Source organism: Caretta caretta, chromosome 27 (genome assembly GCF_965140235.1).
Source record: "Caretta caretta isolate rCarCar2 chromosome 27, rCarCar1.hap1, whole genome shotgun sequence".
Lineage (NCBI taxonomy): Eukaryota > Metazoa > Chordata > Testudines > Cheloniidae > Caretta > Caretta caretta.
The window spans coordinates 12434528-12451068 of record NC_134232.1 but is presented as its reverse complement, the minus strand read 5'-3'; the positions used below and the strand labels follow the sequence as shown (position 1 = coordinate 12451068).

The following is a 16541-nucleotide window of genomic DNA, read 5'->3' as shown; positions in this document are numbered from 1 at the left end:
AGAGCATTTCAGGGAAGCTTGGCTCAGCTTCCAGATATTTTCATTGCTGTTAAATATTTGCCAAGGGGGAGCAGCTCTGGGTAAATCCCCCTATGGCGCTTTGTTTGCCGCCGCGGTTTCTGTTTCAGGAGCTTGTTTTGGGTGTATCAGTTCCTGTAAAGTAAGAACCAGCCTGGACCTTCACCCCCAAATCAAACATCCCTCCTTCCCAACAGGCACCGAAAGGGATTTCATTCTGTTTTCACGCTGCTTCTGAGGTTTCAGGTTGAGGGGGAGAAAATCCTGAAACACAGTGAGCAAAACTTTGCCAACCCACAATCCTGACACACAAGTGAGCAAAATCCTGAAACACAGTGAGCAAAACTTTGCTGCATCCTCCGAGGAGAGGCTAATCCGGAGAGATCTGCATCCCAGATCTCTGGACAGCAGAAGTTTGGATAGTCTGGATCAGATGTGGCTGAGCATCAGAAATGTGTGTGTGTGTTTGCGGGGGCAGGAAGAGTGTCTTTCTTGGGGCAGAACCTTTGCCCCCCCCCATTGTGGTTTGAACCATGCTGCTGTGTGTGGGTGTAGTTTTTTGCAGTATTTGTTTTGTTGCAGCGCCCACAAGCCCCAGTCATCAAGCCCCGTTGCGCTAGGTGCTGTACAACCACAGAACTGAAAGAAAGCCTTTCCCTACTCCAAAGATCTAGAGATAAGACAAGTGACAAGAGGCGGATACGGACAGGGGGAATACGGGGAAACAATGTGAGTCAGTTGGGAGTCTCTCTTTTCCAGTGCAATCAGAGATTGGCCAAAAACTCCAGCCGGAGCGAGACGTCCCTCCCGGCTCAGGGGTAGGCAAAATCCGTGGGTGGGATCTTGAATTTTGGGGCTGGGTCCAATCAAAAGGTCTCCCCTTTGCCACAAGGGCTGGTTGTGAATGAGGCCTGGGACCCCCAGGCTGGGGTGGGAATGGAGCGGGGCTAGTATGGGCCTGGGACCCCCAGGCTGGGGGTGGGAAGGGAAGGAAGTGGGGCTAGTATGGGCTTGGGACCCCCAGGCTGGGGGTGGACGGGGAAGCGAGTGGGGCTGGCATGGAGCTGGGACCCCCAGGCTGGGGGTGGATGGGGAAGCGAGTGGGGCTGGCATGGAGCTGGGACCCCCAGGCTGGGGGTGGGAAGGAGAAGGAGTGGGGCTGGCATGGGCCTGGGACCCCCAGGCTAGGGAGGGAAGGGGAAGCGAGTGGGGCTGGCATGGAGCTGGGACCCCCAGGCTAGGGAGGGAAGGGGAAGCGAGTGGGGCTGGCATGGGCCTGGGACCCCCAGGCTAGGGAGGGAAGGGGAAGGAGTGGGGCTGGCATGGGCCTGGGACCCCCAGGCTAGGGAGGGAAGGGGAAGGAGTGGGGCTGGCATGGACCTGGGACCCCCAGGCTAGGGAGGGAAGGGGAAGGAGTGGGGCTGGCATGGACCTGGGACCCCCAGGCTAGGGAGGGAATGGGGCTAGCTGGAATTTCCTCTCTGCAACCAGCATCAAAAACCATCACCACCCCCCACCCCCCCCTCCGCGGCACTCGGTGCGCAGCGGCCCCATGGGAAAACCCCCCAGGGGGCGGGGCCAGGCCCGCGCCGCGCTGACGTCACGGGCGGAGGCTATAACTGGGGGCGGGCGCGCGGCCCGGCCAGTAGCTGCAGGCGGCGGGTTCGCGGCGCGGCGCGGCGGCGCCATGGGGCAGCTGTTCGCCAAGCTCATGAGCATCTTTGGCAGCCAAGGTAAGGGCCCCCCGGGGCGACCCTCTCGCCCCATTATCCCCCCCCCGGGTCCAGATTCGCGCAGCAAAGGGGGCCTGCCTGGGACCCTCCACCCCCCCGTGCACCTGGGGGGCTGGGAAGGCTGGGGGGTGTAAGTAGGGGGCGGCTGGGGCAAGGAGATTGGGGGTGTAGGTGGGGGGCCGCTGGGGGAAGGGGGTTGGGGGTGTAGGTGGGGGGGAAGGGGGTTGGAGGATCTAGGTGTGGATCCGGGCTGCTGGGGGGCATAGTTGGGGGCTGCTTGGGAAAGGGGCCTGGGGAAGTGGGGGGCGGCTGGGGGAAGGGGTTTGGGGGTGTAGGTGGGGGGCGGCTGGGGCAAGGGGGTTGGGGGTGTAGGTGGGGGGCGGCTGGGGCAAGGGGGTTGGGGGTGTAGGTGGGGGGCCGCTGGGGCAAGGGGGTTGGGGGTGTAGGTGGGGGGCCGCTGGGGCAAGGGGGTTGGGGGTGTAGGTGGGGGGGAAGGGGTGGAGGATCTAGGTGTGGATCCGGGCTGCTGGGGGGCATAGTTGGGGGCTGCTTGGGAAAGGGGCCTGGGGAAGTGGGGGGCGGCTGGGGGAAGGGGGTTGGGGGTGTAGGTGGGGGGCCGCTGGGGCAAGGGGGTTGGGGGTGTAGGTGGGGGGCCGCTGGGGCAAGGGGGTTGGGGGTGTAGGTGGGGGGGAAGGGGTGGAGGATCTAGGTGTGGATCCGGGCTGCTGGGGGGCATAGTTGGGGGCTGCTTGGGAAAGGGGCCTGGGGAAGTGGGGGGGGCTGTGGGAGTAGTTGGGGGTGTAGATTGGGGGGCTGCTGGGGGAAGGGGTCTGGGGGGAGACTGCAGGGGGTGGGCAGAGGGCTGGGGAAGGGGGTTGTGGGTGGGGCAGGGGGCTGAGCTGAACAACAGATGGAAGAAGAAAGTTTCTTGCAAGAAGGAGCCCAGAGAAAACAAAGGAACTGGGGGGCGGGAGCCCGTCTGCTCTGGGGGGCTCAGCAGTTGGCCTCCATGGGAAAGGCTCCCCTCCTTCTGGGGCCTGCTTTTAACACTGGGGCAGAAAGGAGGAGCTGGGGCCGAAAGCTGCCTTCTGGGGGATTTTAGACATGGGTCTCTTCACCCTGCGGGTTGTATCTGAAATCACCCCATAACACTTCTCTGGGGGGGGGCAGGCCTGGGCCTGGGCCCTAGGTGGAAGATTTGGGGCTTTGCCAGGAACAGAACAGTACCCGTAAAGGTCGTTCCCCCCCCCCCGCCGCCCTCCCTGCTGGGGGAGCTGGGATTTGACCCGCTTTCCCCACCCTGGCTTTGCGCTGCTCCGGCTGCTCTCACTTTCCTGCCCTGTGGGCTGCCCCTGTCCTGCAGCCAGGGTGGGACTGAGAACAGCCTCGCTTCCCCGGGCGCTCCAAACTCTGGCCGGCCATACTTCTGGCCTAGGCTTCCAGACAATGCAACAGCGCGGCCCATTGTGTGGGCGTCTGGTCTGGAGAGAAAACAGCTTCTTTTGATTGTGAGCGGAGCCCAGAGGGGGAGATGGCTGTGCCGTCAGTTTCCTTCCCTTCCCCTGGAGTCCCGCGCTGCACGCACGCCCTCCCCCCACAGAAATTATTTTTACTCTGGGATTGATGTGCCTGCCAGGATTTTTCCTGACTGAAGCCGTTTCAGTTCAGAGCCACTGATCTTTGCAGAAGCCTTTTCTCCTCTAGATCAGTGGTTCTCAACCAGGGGTCTGGGGCCCCTGGTGGGACCGTGAGCAGGTTTGGGGACGGGGGGACTGCCAAGCAGGGCCAGCATTAGATTTGCTGGGGCCCAGGGCAGAAAGCTGAAGCAGCCCCCACCACCTGGGGCTGAAGCTAAAGCCTGAGCAACTTCGCTTTGTGGCCCCTGTGGCATGGGGCCCGGGCAGTTGCCCTGCTTGCTACCCCCGAACGCTGACTTTTGTATGCAGAAAACCAGTTGTGGCACAGGTGGGCCGTGGAGTTTTTCTAGCATGTTTGGGGGCGGGGGGGGAAGCCGCTTGGAAAGGAACAGGTTGAGAACCCCTGCTCTAGATCCTTCGCCTCTCCTGCATGCAGGGGCTGGGTGCCCCTTACATCACGGCTGTTCCCAGATGTTGCACGGTCACCCTACTGTGACGCTCACATTTCATACACTGAGCAATTCGTGCCCAAGGATAGGTGTCCTGCCTCTCTCTCTTTCCCCCTCCCCACTGCCAGCTCCACAACCGCCACTCTCAATTCACAGGCTTGGTTACACACTCAAACTCCAGTGGAGGAACGTGTGTTGGGGAACTTTGCTTCCAAGGGGTTTTGCTTTGGCTGGGGATGGATTCTGGAGAGCACCAAGATCCGGGGGTAAAGTGAAGCATGGGATGGAGGGAGTTTGGAGGAGATGTTCCATTTGTACCAAAGCGTAGCATTCCCTTTGCTACATTGCAGATGGTCCCTCTGTTTCCATGGAGTCGGGCTTATTGGCCTCTTGGCTGGGTTTTTCTTCTTTTCTGCTTCAAAAAAAAAAGATCAAAACCCCTAGTGGATTTGTAAATGTCTGTCTGTCTCAGACGTGGCTGTCTATGATCCTTCTCTGGCCCCCATCACCACAATAGCTGTATTCATCCCCCGACTCCCCTGGAGGGAAGGCAGCACTGTGGTCCCCGTTCTAAGCTAAATGCTAAATGGCTTTACTCGGGGGCCGGTGGCAGGGGGGCGTGTTGGCAGAGCAGGGAATTGAACCCAGGTCTCCAAGTCCTAGGCTAGACTCTAACCACAGCACCCACCATCCCTCCCGTTAAACTAGTTAACATTTATCTTGCAATAGCATCTAGATGCTCCACTGTCCTAGGTGCTGCGCAGACACAGCATAAGAGAGAGTCCTTGCCCCAAAGAGCTTACAGTATAAACATACAAGACAACATGGGAGGGAAACTGAGGCATGGAGCGGAGACATGACTGGCCCAAAGCTACACAGCAGATCAGTGGCAGGGCTGGATCCCAGTCCAGTGCTCTATCTACTAGATCTTTGGAAACTGTCAGTCCCTCTTTAGCCACAGTGCTGTTCCAGATCTGCTCCCTGCAGTGATCCCAGCACAGCATAGATGGGAGCCTTGGAATCTCGCGCCGCTCGGCTCATGGATTTTTATGCCCCTTGTGTTTAAAACGCTGCTGCTCAGCACCCCCTTTCCGCTTGTCCCCGATCAGAACCAGCCTGCTCATGGAAAGCCCTCTGATTTTCCAAGTGTTGGGCGGGAGGATGGGAAGCTGGCGGGATGAAGAAGCTGGGTTACGCCCCGGGTTGGCAGGATTGGCTGGGTTTCTCTGCCTGACTGCTAGTGTCCTTCTCATCCTGACTCTTTGGTTCTACAGAGCACAAGGTGATCATTGTTGGCCTGGACAATGCAGGGAAGACCACCATCCTCTACCAGTTGTGAGTATTCCCATCCCTTCATCTCCCATTCAGAGTCAAACCGCCAGCCAGATGGCTGAGTGGGGAGATGATGTATTCCTGCCCAACCCCCCTGCTGCAGAGCCTCCCCCAGCAGGCAGCAAATGGTCGGAGCAAAACAAGGATGCCTGAATCCCATCTTCGCATTCCAGAAGGCAACCGGGTTAGCATGAAATCAGCAAGGGGGGTGGGGCTCCACGGGGGGAGGCCAGAAGCCTAGTCTGAAGTTGTTTCTATTAAGTCTAGAGGCCCCAGCTGAGATCAGGGGCCCATTGTGCCAGGCGCTGTACAAACCCATAGTAGGAGACTGATCCAAGTACAGTAGAACCTCAGAGTTACGAACTGACCGGTCAATCACACACACCTCATTTGGAACCAGAAGTACGCAATCAGGCAGCAGCAGAGACCAAAAAAACCCAATACAGTAAATACAGTGCAATGCTGAGGTAAACATAAACTACCACATGCCAAAAAAAAAAAAAGATTTGAGGAGGTAAGGAAACTGTTTCCAGTAAGGTGGCTAAAAGCAGCATTGTTCTTCTGCGTTGTAAAGTTTCAAAGCTGTATTCAGTCAACGTTCAGTTGTAAACTTTTGAAAGAACCATAACGTTTTGTTCAGAGTTAGAAACAACCTCCATTCCCATAACTCTGAGGTTCTACTGTAGATGACAAAGGGTGGGAGGAGGGGAGTATTACATGTGGGAAATTGAGGTAGAGAGATACTAAGTCACTTGCCCAAGGCGTCTGTGTCAGAGCAGGGAATTGAACCCAGGTCTCTAGGATCCCCATCCAGGGCCTTAACCCCAAGGCCATCCTGGTTCCATGCTCATTTGCTTCTTGCTAAGCACCTGGTGTGCCCCAGTCGAGGGGGCAAGGGAGGGTCCGGTGTTGGGTTATGCTGGGGCGGCTCTGACACCTGGCCTGTGCCTCCCACAGCCTCATGAACGAGGTGGTGCACACATCACCCACCATCGGCAGCAACGTGGAGGAGATCATCCTGAGGAAGACCCACTTCCTGATGTGGGACATCGGGGGGCAGGAGACACTGCGGTCCACGTGGAACACCTACTACTCCAACACAGAGGTAAGGGGCCGGGTGGGAGGAGCAGCACCATCTCGCTCCCCTCCCAGGCTGGCTGCGATGGCCCTGTGATGCTCGCCTGGGCTTGATTTGCTTGGCAGATTGGAGAAGCTGGTGGATTTCTTGTAGTTACAGAGGAAGGGAGAAGCTGATTGGCCACGATGGCTACCAGATGAGTGCGCAGATGCCCCTCAGCCCCGACCCACAGCCCGCCCTGCTATTCCAGTGCTGGGACCCCTGCATGCAGCTCTGCTGATGCCCCTTCATCCTGACCCGCAGCTCCCTGCTATCTCTGTGTTAGGGTAGCCTCCCGCAACTCAACCAATGCAGAGCCATCCCGACCCACACCACCCCTTTCCTGTTGTATTCTTGGGGACCTGCCAGTGCACCTCGGTCCTGACAGGCAGTCCCCCTGTTACTCTAGACCTTGATCCATAACCAAGCAGTTCCATGTGCTACCCTCTGAGCAAGAGGCTAGCTGACCTCCTCCCTTGCTTTCTCTGCCATGCCTCCTCCTCACACCACAGCCCAGTGTCCGGGATTCCCCTGCTTTGGGATGTGCTCCGGTTGCGGGCACCCGGCAGCAGCTGTCTCTGCTCCAAGAGGTGCTGGGAGCAGGGATGAGTGGCCTCATGCAGACAGGCACTGTTAGATTTCCACTGGGAAAGCTGATTTGATCAGGTTCTGTTGCTATTTCAGACTCTTACACTTGTATAGCAGCATCAGATGGGATTTTCATAGGCGACCAAATCCCCTTGGGTTTGCGTTCCTAATTCCCCACGGGTACTCTGGCAACTCCAGCTTAAGCACCTGATCCTGCATAGCAATGCTTACTCAAGCGATCACTTCCATTGATGTTAATGGGGCTCCTTGTTGGGAGTAAAGGTGGCAGGATCGAACCCTTCCGTTGTAACTTGATGTTGAATATTGCGCTGCTCCTTTAAGAATGGAGAGGGTGGCTTTGGAGAGTGAACAGATTTTCACTAGGGCAGGAAGCAGGTGGGAATTTGGGGGAGAAGGACCCGGGGGGGTGCTGCTTCTCTAAACAGGGTGGGTTTTCCCCTTTTGTCGCAGCTTGTTTTGAATGGGATTAAAATACTGTCCCGGAGGGAAGAGCACCCTGGCAAAGATCCCCAGCTGTTTTGGCAGCGCAGAGAGAGGCAGGGATCTGAGTTCAAACACGTCCTTTGTCTTTCCTGCCTGGCCAGCATTCCTGACATAACTCGAGCTGGAATTTCTCTCCCGCTGCCGTTTGGGTTTTGTTTCGCGACTTGGAACAGGTCTTGCCCAAGCAGCAAGAGTGCAAGATTGCTGTTAACTTTCCACCAGCTCCAAAGCCCCGAGCCAATCGAGTTTGGCTGTGACATTACTATGAATTATTTGTACTGCGGTAGCACCTAGGACCCCGTGTGCTAGGTGCTGTACAGCCAAAGAACAAATGTTGGCTTGGCCATTAATGAATGGCTTCCGCGGGGAATCAGTGTGATTCCTGGTTACCATGGAAAGTTTGTCCAAGGGAAGCTCTTAATTATTTGTATTCCAGTAAGGGCTAGAGGGGCCAATGATTGGGGCATCATTGTGCTAGGCGCTGTACATGTACATAGTGGGACAGTTCCTGCGCCAATGAGCTGTAATGTACAGACAGGCCAATCTTGGGAGAAAGAATTATTCTCCACAGATGGGAAAACTGAGGCACAGAGGGGTTGCGACTTGGCCAGGGTCACCCAGGGCATCTGCGGCAGAGGCAGGAATTGAACCCAGGTCTCCCGAGTCCCAGCCCAAGGCCACGCTTCCTGTCAAATGATTGTTTCACTTCCTTGGAGTCACTGGTGTCGTGCCAGTTCTCCAGTCCTCCGCAGAGCTTCTCAGGCTAGACGTGAGCTGAATTTCTGATGTAAAATAGCAGCTGGAGAACGTGTTTATGCAGCATCTAGCGCAGCAGGGTCTGGCTCCATGGCTAGGGCTCCTAAGGGTTCCGGTAATACACCTGATAAATAACGTGCTGTGCCAAAGGGCCCGAGCTGGCTCCTGCTCCACCTGCAGCTCTTGAGCCAGGCCTCAGATGTTAGCCCAGGACTGGGGTGTTTGATCCACATCTGCTCTTTCCACCCCCCCTTACCCCTTCTAGTTTGTCATCCTGGTGATCGACAGCACCGACCGCGAGCGACTGACGGTGACGAAAGAGGAGCTGTACAAGATGCTGGCCCACGAGGTGAGTTTGCGGCAGCGTCACCCTTCGTGGCCACGGCCTCATGTCCAGAGCAAAGCCGCTTTTGTCTAGTGAGTTGGAGGCAGATCCCTGAGCGATGTTGCTGGGAACTGTGCGACGCTCCGTCCCTGTCAAGAGGGCCTGATGCGTTAGCGGCAGGGTACCCAGCTGTTTCAGGCACAAGGCCCCAGCCGTCCGTAGCACGGAGCCCTAGCTGCGTTATCCCCCGTGCTCTGTAGAAATCCCTGGGTTCGTTTTGCAGGTAGCCACTCTGCTCAGTGTCTCCATATTGCCCACGTAGGGACTGATGGCTCATAAAGCAGCACCTCTCCTTCCTTCGGGTGCTGAGCGTCACACGAAACAAGTTTGTCGAGACTCAGTCCAGTTCTGACTAGCGTCCGCATCGCAGTTGATCCATTCAGAATGGGGTTTAAGGAGTGTTCTGGTTTATTATAGTTGCACCGAGAGGCCCCAGCTGAGATCAGGACCCCATTGTGCCAGGCGCTGACAGACCCTGTGTAGACGAGGTCACAGTCTAAATAGTCACAGGGTGGAAGGGGAAACAGAGGAAGTGACTCGCACAGTGTCACATAGCAGATCTGTGGCAGAGTCGGAAACAGAACCCGGGTGTCCTGACTCCCAGCCCAGTGCCCAGCCCACATGGTCACTGGCCACACTGTGGTGGCTGGATTCATCTGGCCCTTGTCACTCTAGTATCAGTGCGCAGGGCTCAGGTTAACCAGAGCGTTCAGGGTCCCTACGGTTGCCAGCCCGGCACCTCTAACAAGTGTGCTGATCTCCTGGTCTTTTCATAAATTGGGAGCCTCTGTGGTGTTTTATTGCAGTGCTGGGGGTGGGGGCTGAGGTTCCTCCAGTGCCAGGAACCTCAGCCAGCGATTGTATTAGGAACCCAGGCTGGTGTAATGTCTATTGTCCCAAGCTGTACCACCTTGGTACCTGCACTGCTTCCCTGCCCCTTAGCAGCACCATTGGGCTGGGGGATGTTTGCGTCGGGGGGATCTGAATGGAGTGGGGAGAAGGTTAATGGTGGGATCTCTCTCCCCAGGACCTGCAGAATGCGGCAGTCTTGATATTTGCCAACAAGCAGGATGTAAAGAACTCCATGACTACCTCTGAGATCTCCAAGTTCCTAACCCTCAGCTCCATCAAGGACCACCCATGGCACATCCAGGGCTGCTGCGCCCTCACGGGAGAGGGGTGAGTGCACCACAGAGTAAACTAAGCTGCCCCTTTTGGTGCTTAAGTGTCCTGTGGAACTCTGTCCCACAAGACAGAAGTGAGGCACAGAGCTTAATGGCATTTAGCAAAGGGTTAGGGGTATGGCTGAAAATTTTCTGTCTACACTGGTTTTGGTGGAGAATTGGATTTTTGGTTAAAGGATACTTTTGAAAAGTGTCTGCTTTAAGCCTGAAAGCCAAAACATTTTGACTTGGAAATGCTGTCCCGGTGCCTCACGGGAGCTGTCATTTAGTTGCTTCCTGTCCCCAGTCTTCTCTATGGGTCAGGCTCCCAGCCAGACTACATCTTCCATGTTGCACCATGGCCACAGAACCTTATGATGCAAGAGGGGAGCCTGTGATGCATCATGGGAGATGTAGTCTGACCTGGAACCTTGTCTATAGAAGTGAATGGGAGCATGAGGCATCTGAACTACAACTCCCATGAGGCACCTGGGCGGCTTTTCCAATTTGAAGTATTTTGGTAATTTAATTGCTGCTGAAAATATACTTTCCATGGGGAGAAACCCCAGACGCAGCTCTAGGTGGAGACATACAGATAATCAGCACATCTGCTGTCTTGTTAGGCTGGATAGGACTATCTAAGGGCTAGAACCCTCCTGTGCCAAGCCATGAGCTGCTTTCTCCTGTAATTGTTCGCTAGGGGGTTTCTTGTAGCTTCCAGTTCTGGCAGGAGACTGGGCTAGACGGACAGCACAGCAGTTCCTGTGGGCTCCCTTCTTCCCTGGCTTGGCCCAGGCGTTTGGAGGCACCTTGCAGCTGATTAGCTGGGGAAGTGCTTGGCTTGTGGATACTCATGTAATGATCTACGCTGGCTCTACCGGGGGTCGCTCTGTCCTCTTATCCTTCAAATGGATCCCAACCCCCTGTGTGTATTTACACGAGCCTGGTGCACCCCCAAAAGGCCCGACAGCCTGACCGGCACTCACCCAACGACAAGCATCGGGCTGTCCTGCTGGCTCCACAGATCCGTAGCACTGAGTTTGGGAAAGAAGTCAATAGAAAGTCAGGTGATTCCTGTAACTGACTAGAGTTGCTGGGGCCCAGCAGAGCTGGCGCTGGAGGGGAGATTCTGGCCGCACAGAAGTAGGCAGGGTCCCCACACTCACGGCCTGGGCAAACGCATTCCCAGCCCTGACCTGCAACCACTTGCGTCTAAATGTTCTGGCCACCTCTAAGTGTCTGTCATGTGCAGCTGGCACCCTTTTACCTGTGAGGCGCTGGGTGTAGTGGTTAGAGCAGGGGACTGAACTGGGACTCCAGCGATCATCTGTTGTGAGGGGAGTGGGGTCTAGTGGTTAGTGTAGAGGGCTGGGAGTCAGGACTCCTGGGTTCCATCTCCATGTCTGGGAGGGAAAGGGGAGTAGTGGTTAGCACAGAGGGATTCCTGGGTGCTCTCTCAGCTCTGTGCCTGAGCAAGTGTGACTGTGTGCAAGGCACTTTACCTCTGACTCAGTTTCTCCATCAGTAAAGTAGGAGCCGCTCCTAGGAGTTCGTCACTTTATTTTTTCCAACCTCTTTGAACACCTCAAACAAAAGGCAAAAGCCTTGTCTCTGCCCGGAGCGCTCAGGTAGTGTGACTCACGCAGCCAGTATGCTCCCAGCATCAGCTGTGCTGGCTTCGTGTTAACACCCTGGGAATAGACGCCAGGGGGCATGACAAGTGTTTGCTCAGTTTGCGCAGACGCACGCTCCGGGGGCAGGTGCGCCTGTCTGGGTCGCCTCCTGGCGGGCAGGCAGTGGTGACTGGTGCTCACTGAGCTGCAGGCTGAGTAGCTGGGGCTGGGTTAACCAATGACTCACTGCTCAGATGAAACTTAATCCACCTTGTCTCTAGCCTCTTGTCTCACCCCCCCAGCCTATAAAGGGGCCCTGCCTTTCTCTGTTCTCCTCAAGGCCTTTCCATAGCAGGAGGTTGACTCAGCTGTGACTGGGATAATCAGGGACTTCTCAGCACCTGGGAACCAGTGTCTCCCCCAAAGAGGAGCCTGTTCAGTGGCACCGACTGCTGCTGTTTGCTTTGCCAATGATAAGGACACCCTGGACAGTCCTTGGGGGACTGCTGTGTGGAGAGCCAGGGGCTGGAGCTGCTTGCATTGTATTGAAACAGAGGCAGCGTGATCTAGTGGTTAGAGCAAGAGGGGGTTGGGTTAGGATCTGTGGGTTCTGCTTTCAGCTCTGGGGAAGCAGTGCATGTAGCAGTTAGAGCTGGGAGGGGGTTCTGCGTCTGACTTTGCAAGGGGAGTGGGATCCAGTGGTTAGAGCAGGGGGGCTGGCAGCCAGGTTTCCTGGGTTCTCTTCCCAGCTCTTGCTAAGCCGTGCAGGCCAATCACATCCTTGCCGCTGGCCTCAGTTTCCCCATTGTGTAACCCTCTGGCAGGTGGTATCCGTGCAGAGCGTGGTTATTAATGCGCGTTCTATCTCCATTCATGCAGCCTGCCAGCTGGCTTGGAGTGGATGAAGTCTCGAGTAGCTGCCAACTGACACATCTGACCAGACATGACGGAACAGTGCAAAGCTCTCAAACATCTTATTTATTTTTTTATACCTGTGAGTTTCAGCCTGGACTTTCCTTCTAAAGCAGCTGAAGCTGGGATTTTGTACGGACAGTGTATTTCAGAGCCCGGGTCAGCGTGGGAACTGGTCCCTCCTGGATTGCATGTCCGGAAGGAATCTGGATCATATCTACTGGGTGGGAGGGTCCGTTCTGGATCGTGTCTCTGCGGGGAATCCGTTCTGGGTCCTCTTTCTTCTGGATCACATCTGCAGAGAGGGAAACCAACAGGAAGAAATCTCTTCGCTCCAGGCCGGCACTTCAGTAAAAGCTGGAACAAAGAAGCCTGGTGCCTGGGAATTTTACGCACACGCAGGCCCAGTGCAGCTCCCAGCAGATTTACCGATAAGCTATGAAAGGAAGAACCTCACCCTCCGGAATCCAGTTAACAGAAAATGCCTTAGGTCTTCAGACGGGGGCTGGGGATAAACTTTGCTAGAGGGCAGGGGAGGGGGGTGACCTTTAAACCCCAGCTCCCCTCTGAGCGGCGCTGCCTATGCTCTTCTCCAAACTTAGGTGGTGTTTGGGGCGAGGATCCGAAACCTTGGGGACGCTAACGTTTCCCAGGATTTGCTCTCCAATCATCCCTGGGTTGCTCAGCGATGCATTGACCAGCGCACACTGGATGTTTCCTGCCATTGGTGCTTTCCCTTGGTCCATCAGATCAAGGCCTTGAACATCTTGTATTTTATATTTTTTAACCCAAGCAGGAAAGGGCCGGCTCTGTGGCTCTGTTCCTGAGTATTTCTCTCTTCTGCCACGGCCCTGGAGCAAGAACACAGATCTGGATTCGGGCCCCTCCTCCAGCGCTGTTGGAGGGCAGGGATTCAGTGAGGGGGGGGAAATACGAATGGGTGGGAAGAACTGCCCCAGCCACACCCCAGGGAGCAAACTTTGCCCTTTCACAATGGTTCATTCCCATCTCTTCCACCAGAAGCCACTAATGGGCCTGGCCTAGCAGGGCCAGATCCAAGCACCGCTCGATCCGTGTGGGACCTGGCATCGGGACCAAATCCAAACCCTGGATCCGGACTCAGGGATGTTTGAGTCTGACCTATCCAGCCCGTGTCCCGTTTCTACTGAAGATCGAGTCTCACTCCAGAGGCAGCAGAAGCTGATGGTCAGGGAGACCCACCTGGGTTCTGCTTTAGCAGACTCGTGGGGAATGACTTAACTCTTCTGTTTCCCCCTTTGGCAAGTGCTTGCCTTTGTAGAGTGACCTGGAATCCCTGGATGTGAAGGATGCTGGATAAGCACAAAGGACTGGGGGGTGGGGGTGTCACTATCAGGGGTTCCACTGTTCTCTGGTGCAATGCTCTGAACTGGTGTGACCCCAAAACCCACTGGAAAGTTGCCTGTTGAATCCATTGGGCTCTGGATCAGCCCCTTAACGAATCTTCTTCAGTTAAGTGCTTTTAACTAATTAAACTTGTCCCATGAATTTGCATTTGCACAGGCCCCCCTGCTGGGCTCTGAGGAGTGGGACAGCTCATTACAGCTTCCTGCCTTGGGCTCCGATGGGGGTTTTTACGATTTCTGGGATGATCCCTTTGACTCTCCAGTTCTGTATTTTTTTTATAAAACTCGTGTCTTGTATTTTATACCTGATTAAAGGCTCCACTATTTAATTTTTTGCACAATCAGGGTCTTGTCTTTTATTAGTAGCTTTTCCATCCTTGTGGATAAGGCACTGGGCTGGGATCCAGGAGATTTGGGTTTAATTCCTAACTCTACCACAGACTGCCTGTGAGATCCTGGGCAAGTCAATTAGGCCCAGATCCTAAAAGGAGTTTAGGCACCTAACTTCCATGGATTCAGTTGGAGTTAGGTGCCTAAATATCTTTGAGGATCTGGACCTCAGTTCCTCCATCTGTGAAATGGGTATAAAAAACCCTTCCTTCCTTCCTACAACTTGATCCCTATGTGTTGATTTTTCTTTATATATTGTGCTCATCACAATGACATTGGAGCCCCTTCCAGTCGTGCGTTAAGCAATATGACTAATGTCTGTCACGTGTTTTGTTCTTTCATCTGCTCCCCCTGGGGAGAAGTGTGCAGTGGAGTGTTTTATTTTGGAAATCTTTTAATAATAAATCTGCGCACGTTGCTTTGTATTTATGTTGCAGATGGACAGGTCAAATAAATGCACCTTGCACTTCGAGTGGAAGGTGAGGGAGTTAATTTTCTGGCGGGGGGAAGGGGGTTCATTTCAGTCTAGGGACGGCCCCTGGGAAAGTTGTCTCCTGCCTTATTGATATTTAGCTCTCTAGGGCGGGAGCCTGTCTTACTAACGGGCCACGCTCAGCACAGGGGCATCCCAATCTCAACCGGGGTCTGTAAGCACCATTGAAAGACATATATCATTGTTCCTGGTTCCAGCATAGAGCATGAGCCAAAGAGGATTATATTCATGTTTAGTGCTAGTGGTGATTGGTAAGGAAGAAAACCTATGATGTTTGCATGCCAAATTCTGCATTCTAGCAGAGCAGCCGCTCTGATGTAGTTAAGGTTGTGAAGGCCATATTGTTTTAAAGGGCACCAAAATCCACAGGCTGGCTTGGATTTCCGTAAAATTTAGTATGCCTCATGGGGGTGCAGGAGAGGATTAGTGATCCAAATTTGGGGTTGGTGGAACAAGGGGTTCCTGAGATACAGCCCCCCCAACATCACTTCTTAAAGCTGACACAGTCCACCAATGTGTTTTTGTCTGAGCTGTCAGTTTCTCCCATTGCCTTTGATCAGCACCACAGAAATCCATCCCATTGCGCTCATGGCCTGCTGGGCTTTGCCCTCTTTGGGACCCTGGTCAGCAGCACTAAAGTGCAATGACAAGATTCCTTGCCTCTGTTGTCCATTTCTAGCACTTCCTTCCTTGCAGTCGCATCATCGTCCACTGTCCAGCTCAGAAAGGGTTAACAGGGAGCCGGTGGGGCAGAACCTGCTGCCTTAAAAAGTTTTATTTAGATTAGAAGAGGTTCAAGTCAAGGTTGCTGGATAACTGGTCGTCACTTGCCCTGTGGCCTCTTCCGGCCAGGCGATTCAGTGGGTCAATCACCTGATTTGTACCGCGGTGAAACCTAGAGGTCTCAGCCCGGAGCATGGCCCCTTGCTGGGTGCTGCACGGCCAGTGAGATGGGGCAAAGAGCTTCCAATCTCAACTGGCATGACAGGACACATTCGCCCCATTTCACAGAGTGACAAACTTGCTGAGGGTTTCCCAGACACATTTGTCTGGCATACTTATCTGGCCTCCCATATCCCTATAGCAGCTGAAGGCTAGACAGTTCTTCCCCAGTGGGCAGATGGGGAAACAAGTGACTTGCCACAGGGGACTGCCGGATCATAGACTGACCCCCTTGTACGTCACAAGCCTCCAACACCTCCCAGCACCCAAACTATTACAGCCCAGGTGCATCTGAGCTATTATGTGCCACAGGCCAAGAAGGTCAGGCGAGAAATTTGGCCAGCCGGGGAGCTGAACCCCACTCTTGAGTCCTGGCAAGCGGCGGCGAAGGGGTCTGATGTCAAGGAAGAAACAGAAGCCTCGGCTTAAAGGAAGCATAGCTCTACGGCTGTTTTTAGCCTTGGCTTGTTGTGCCATTTGCAGCGAAAGGGGATGTCTCAGTGCTTGCCGCTGGCCTGCCCCTGCAAACTGAGCACGGGGCTTTCCAGTGACTGAGTGTGTCCTTCCTGGAGCTCAGAGCGAGGGGAATGGCTAGAGCCTGTTGGACTTGTGGCCCATTGAGCCCATTATTGTCTCTCTCTGGTTAGGACACTGTCCCAGACTCCCCCCATGATTTTGGCAAATTGCTTCATCTGTGCCTCAGTTTCCCTGCGTATAGCATGGGGACAGTGCTACTTCTCCTCCTTCCGCTCTTTAGCTATTTACACGGGGTGGCCCAGATCCTCATCTGTATTTAGGCTCTGAACTTTTGGGGCTGGGGACTCTCTCTCTCTCTGTGTACAAGGGCCTTGCACCTTGGGGCCCTGAGATGAACTGGAGCCTCTGAATGCACCTGGGGCTCTAAGTCAGAGGGGGCCGACGCTGGCTGTGGGGAGCATCAGTGAAACATAATGGCATTGGGGCCAATAGAGGTTGAGCCCTGGGCTGCTACTGACCTTATTCCTCCCCCAAAGCTGTAGTGTCTGAAACCTAGAGGGGGGAACATATGAGGGGGAAGTGCTGAGGGCAGGTGGGTTCCGGAGGAAGGGCAGCTTGCGGGGGGTCCCTTCCCAGCCAGGTATGTG

At 55.0% G+C, this 16541-nt stretch overlaps 1 protein-coding gene across 2 annotated transcripts; it reads left to right on the top strand.

Moving 5' to 3' along the window:
- The first annotated feature begins 1620 nt into the window (after positions 1-1620).
- ARL5C (ARF like GTPase 5C) lies at positions 1621-13933 on the top strand. Of its 2 annotated transcripts, none has more exons than XM_048830493.2 (6): positions 1621-1751; positions 5112-5172; positions 6127-6274; positions 8400-8483; positions 9556-9698; positions 12175-13933. In XM_048830493.2, the coding sequence occupies exons 1-6, from the start codon at positions 1706-1708 to the stop codon at positions 12221-12223; spliced, it is 531 nt and encodes a 176-aa protein (XP_048686450.1). In that variant the 5' UTR covers positions 1621-1705; the 3' UTR covers positions 12224-13933. The 2 variants fall into 2 exon arrangements, with proteins under 2 accessions (XP_048686450.1, XP_048686449.1); XM_048830492.2 differs by having other exon boundaries at positions 9547-9698.
- The last annotated feature ends 2608 nt before the right edge of the window (positions 13934-16541 follow it).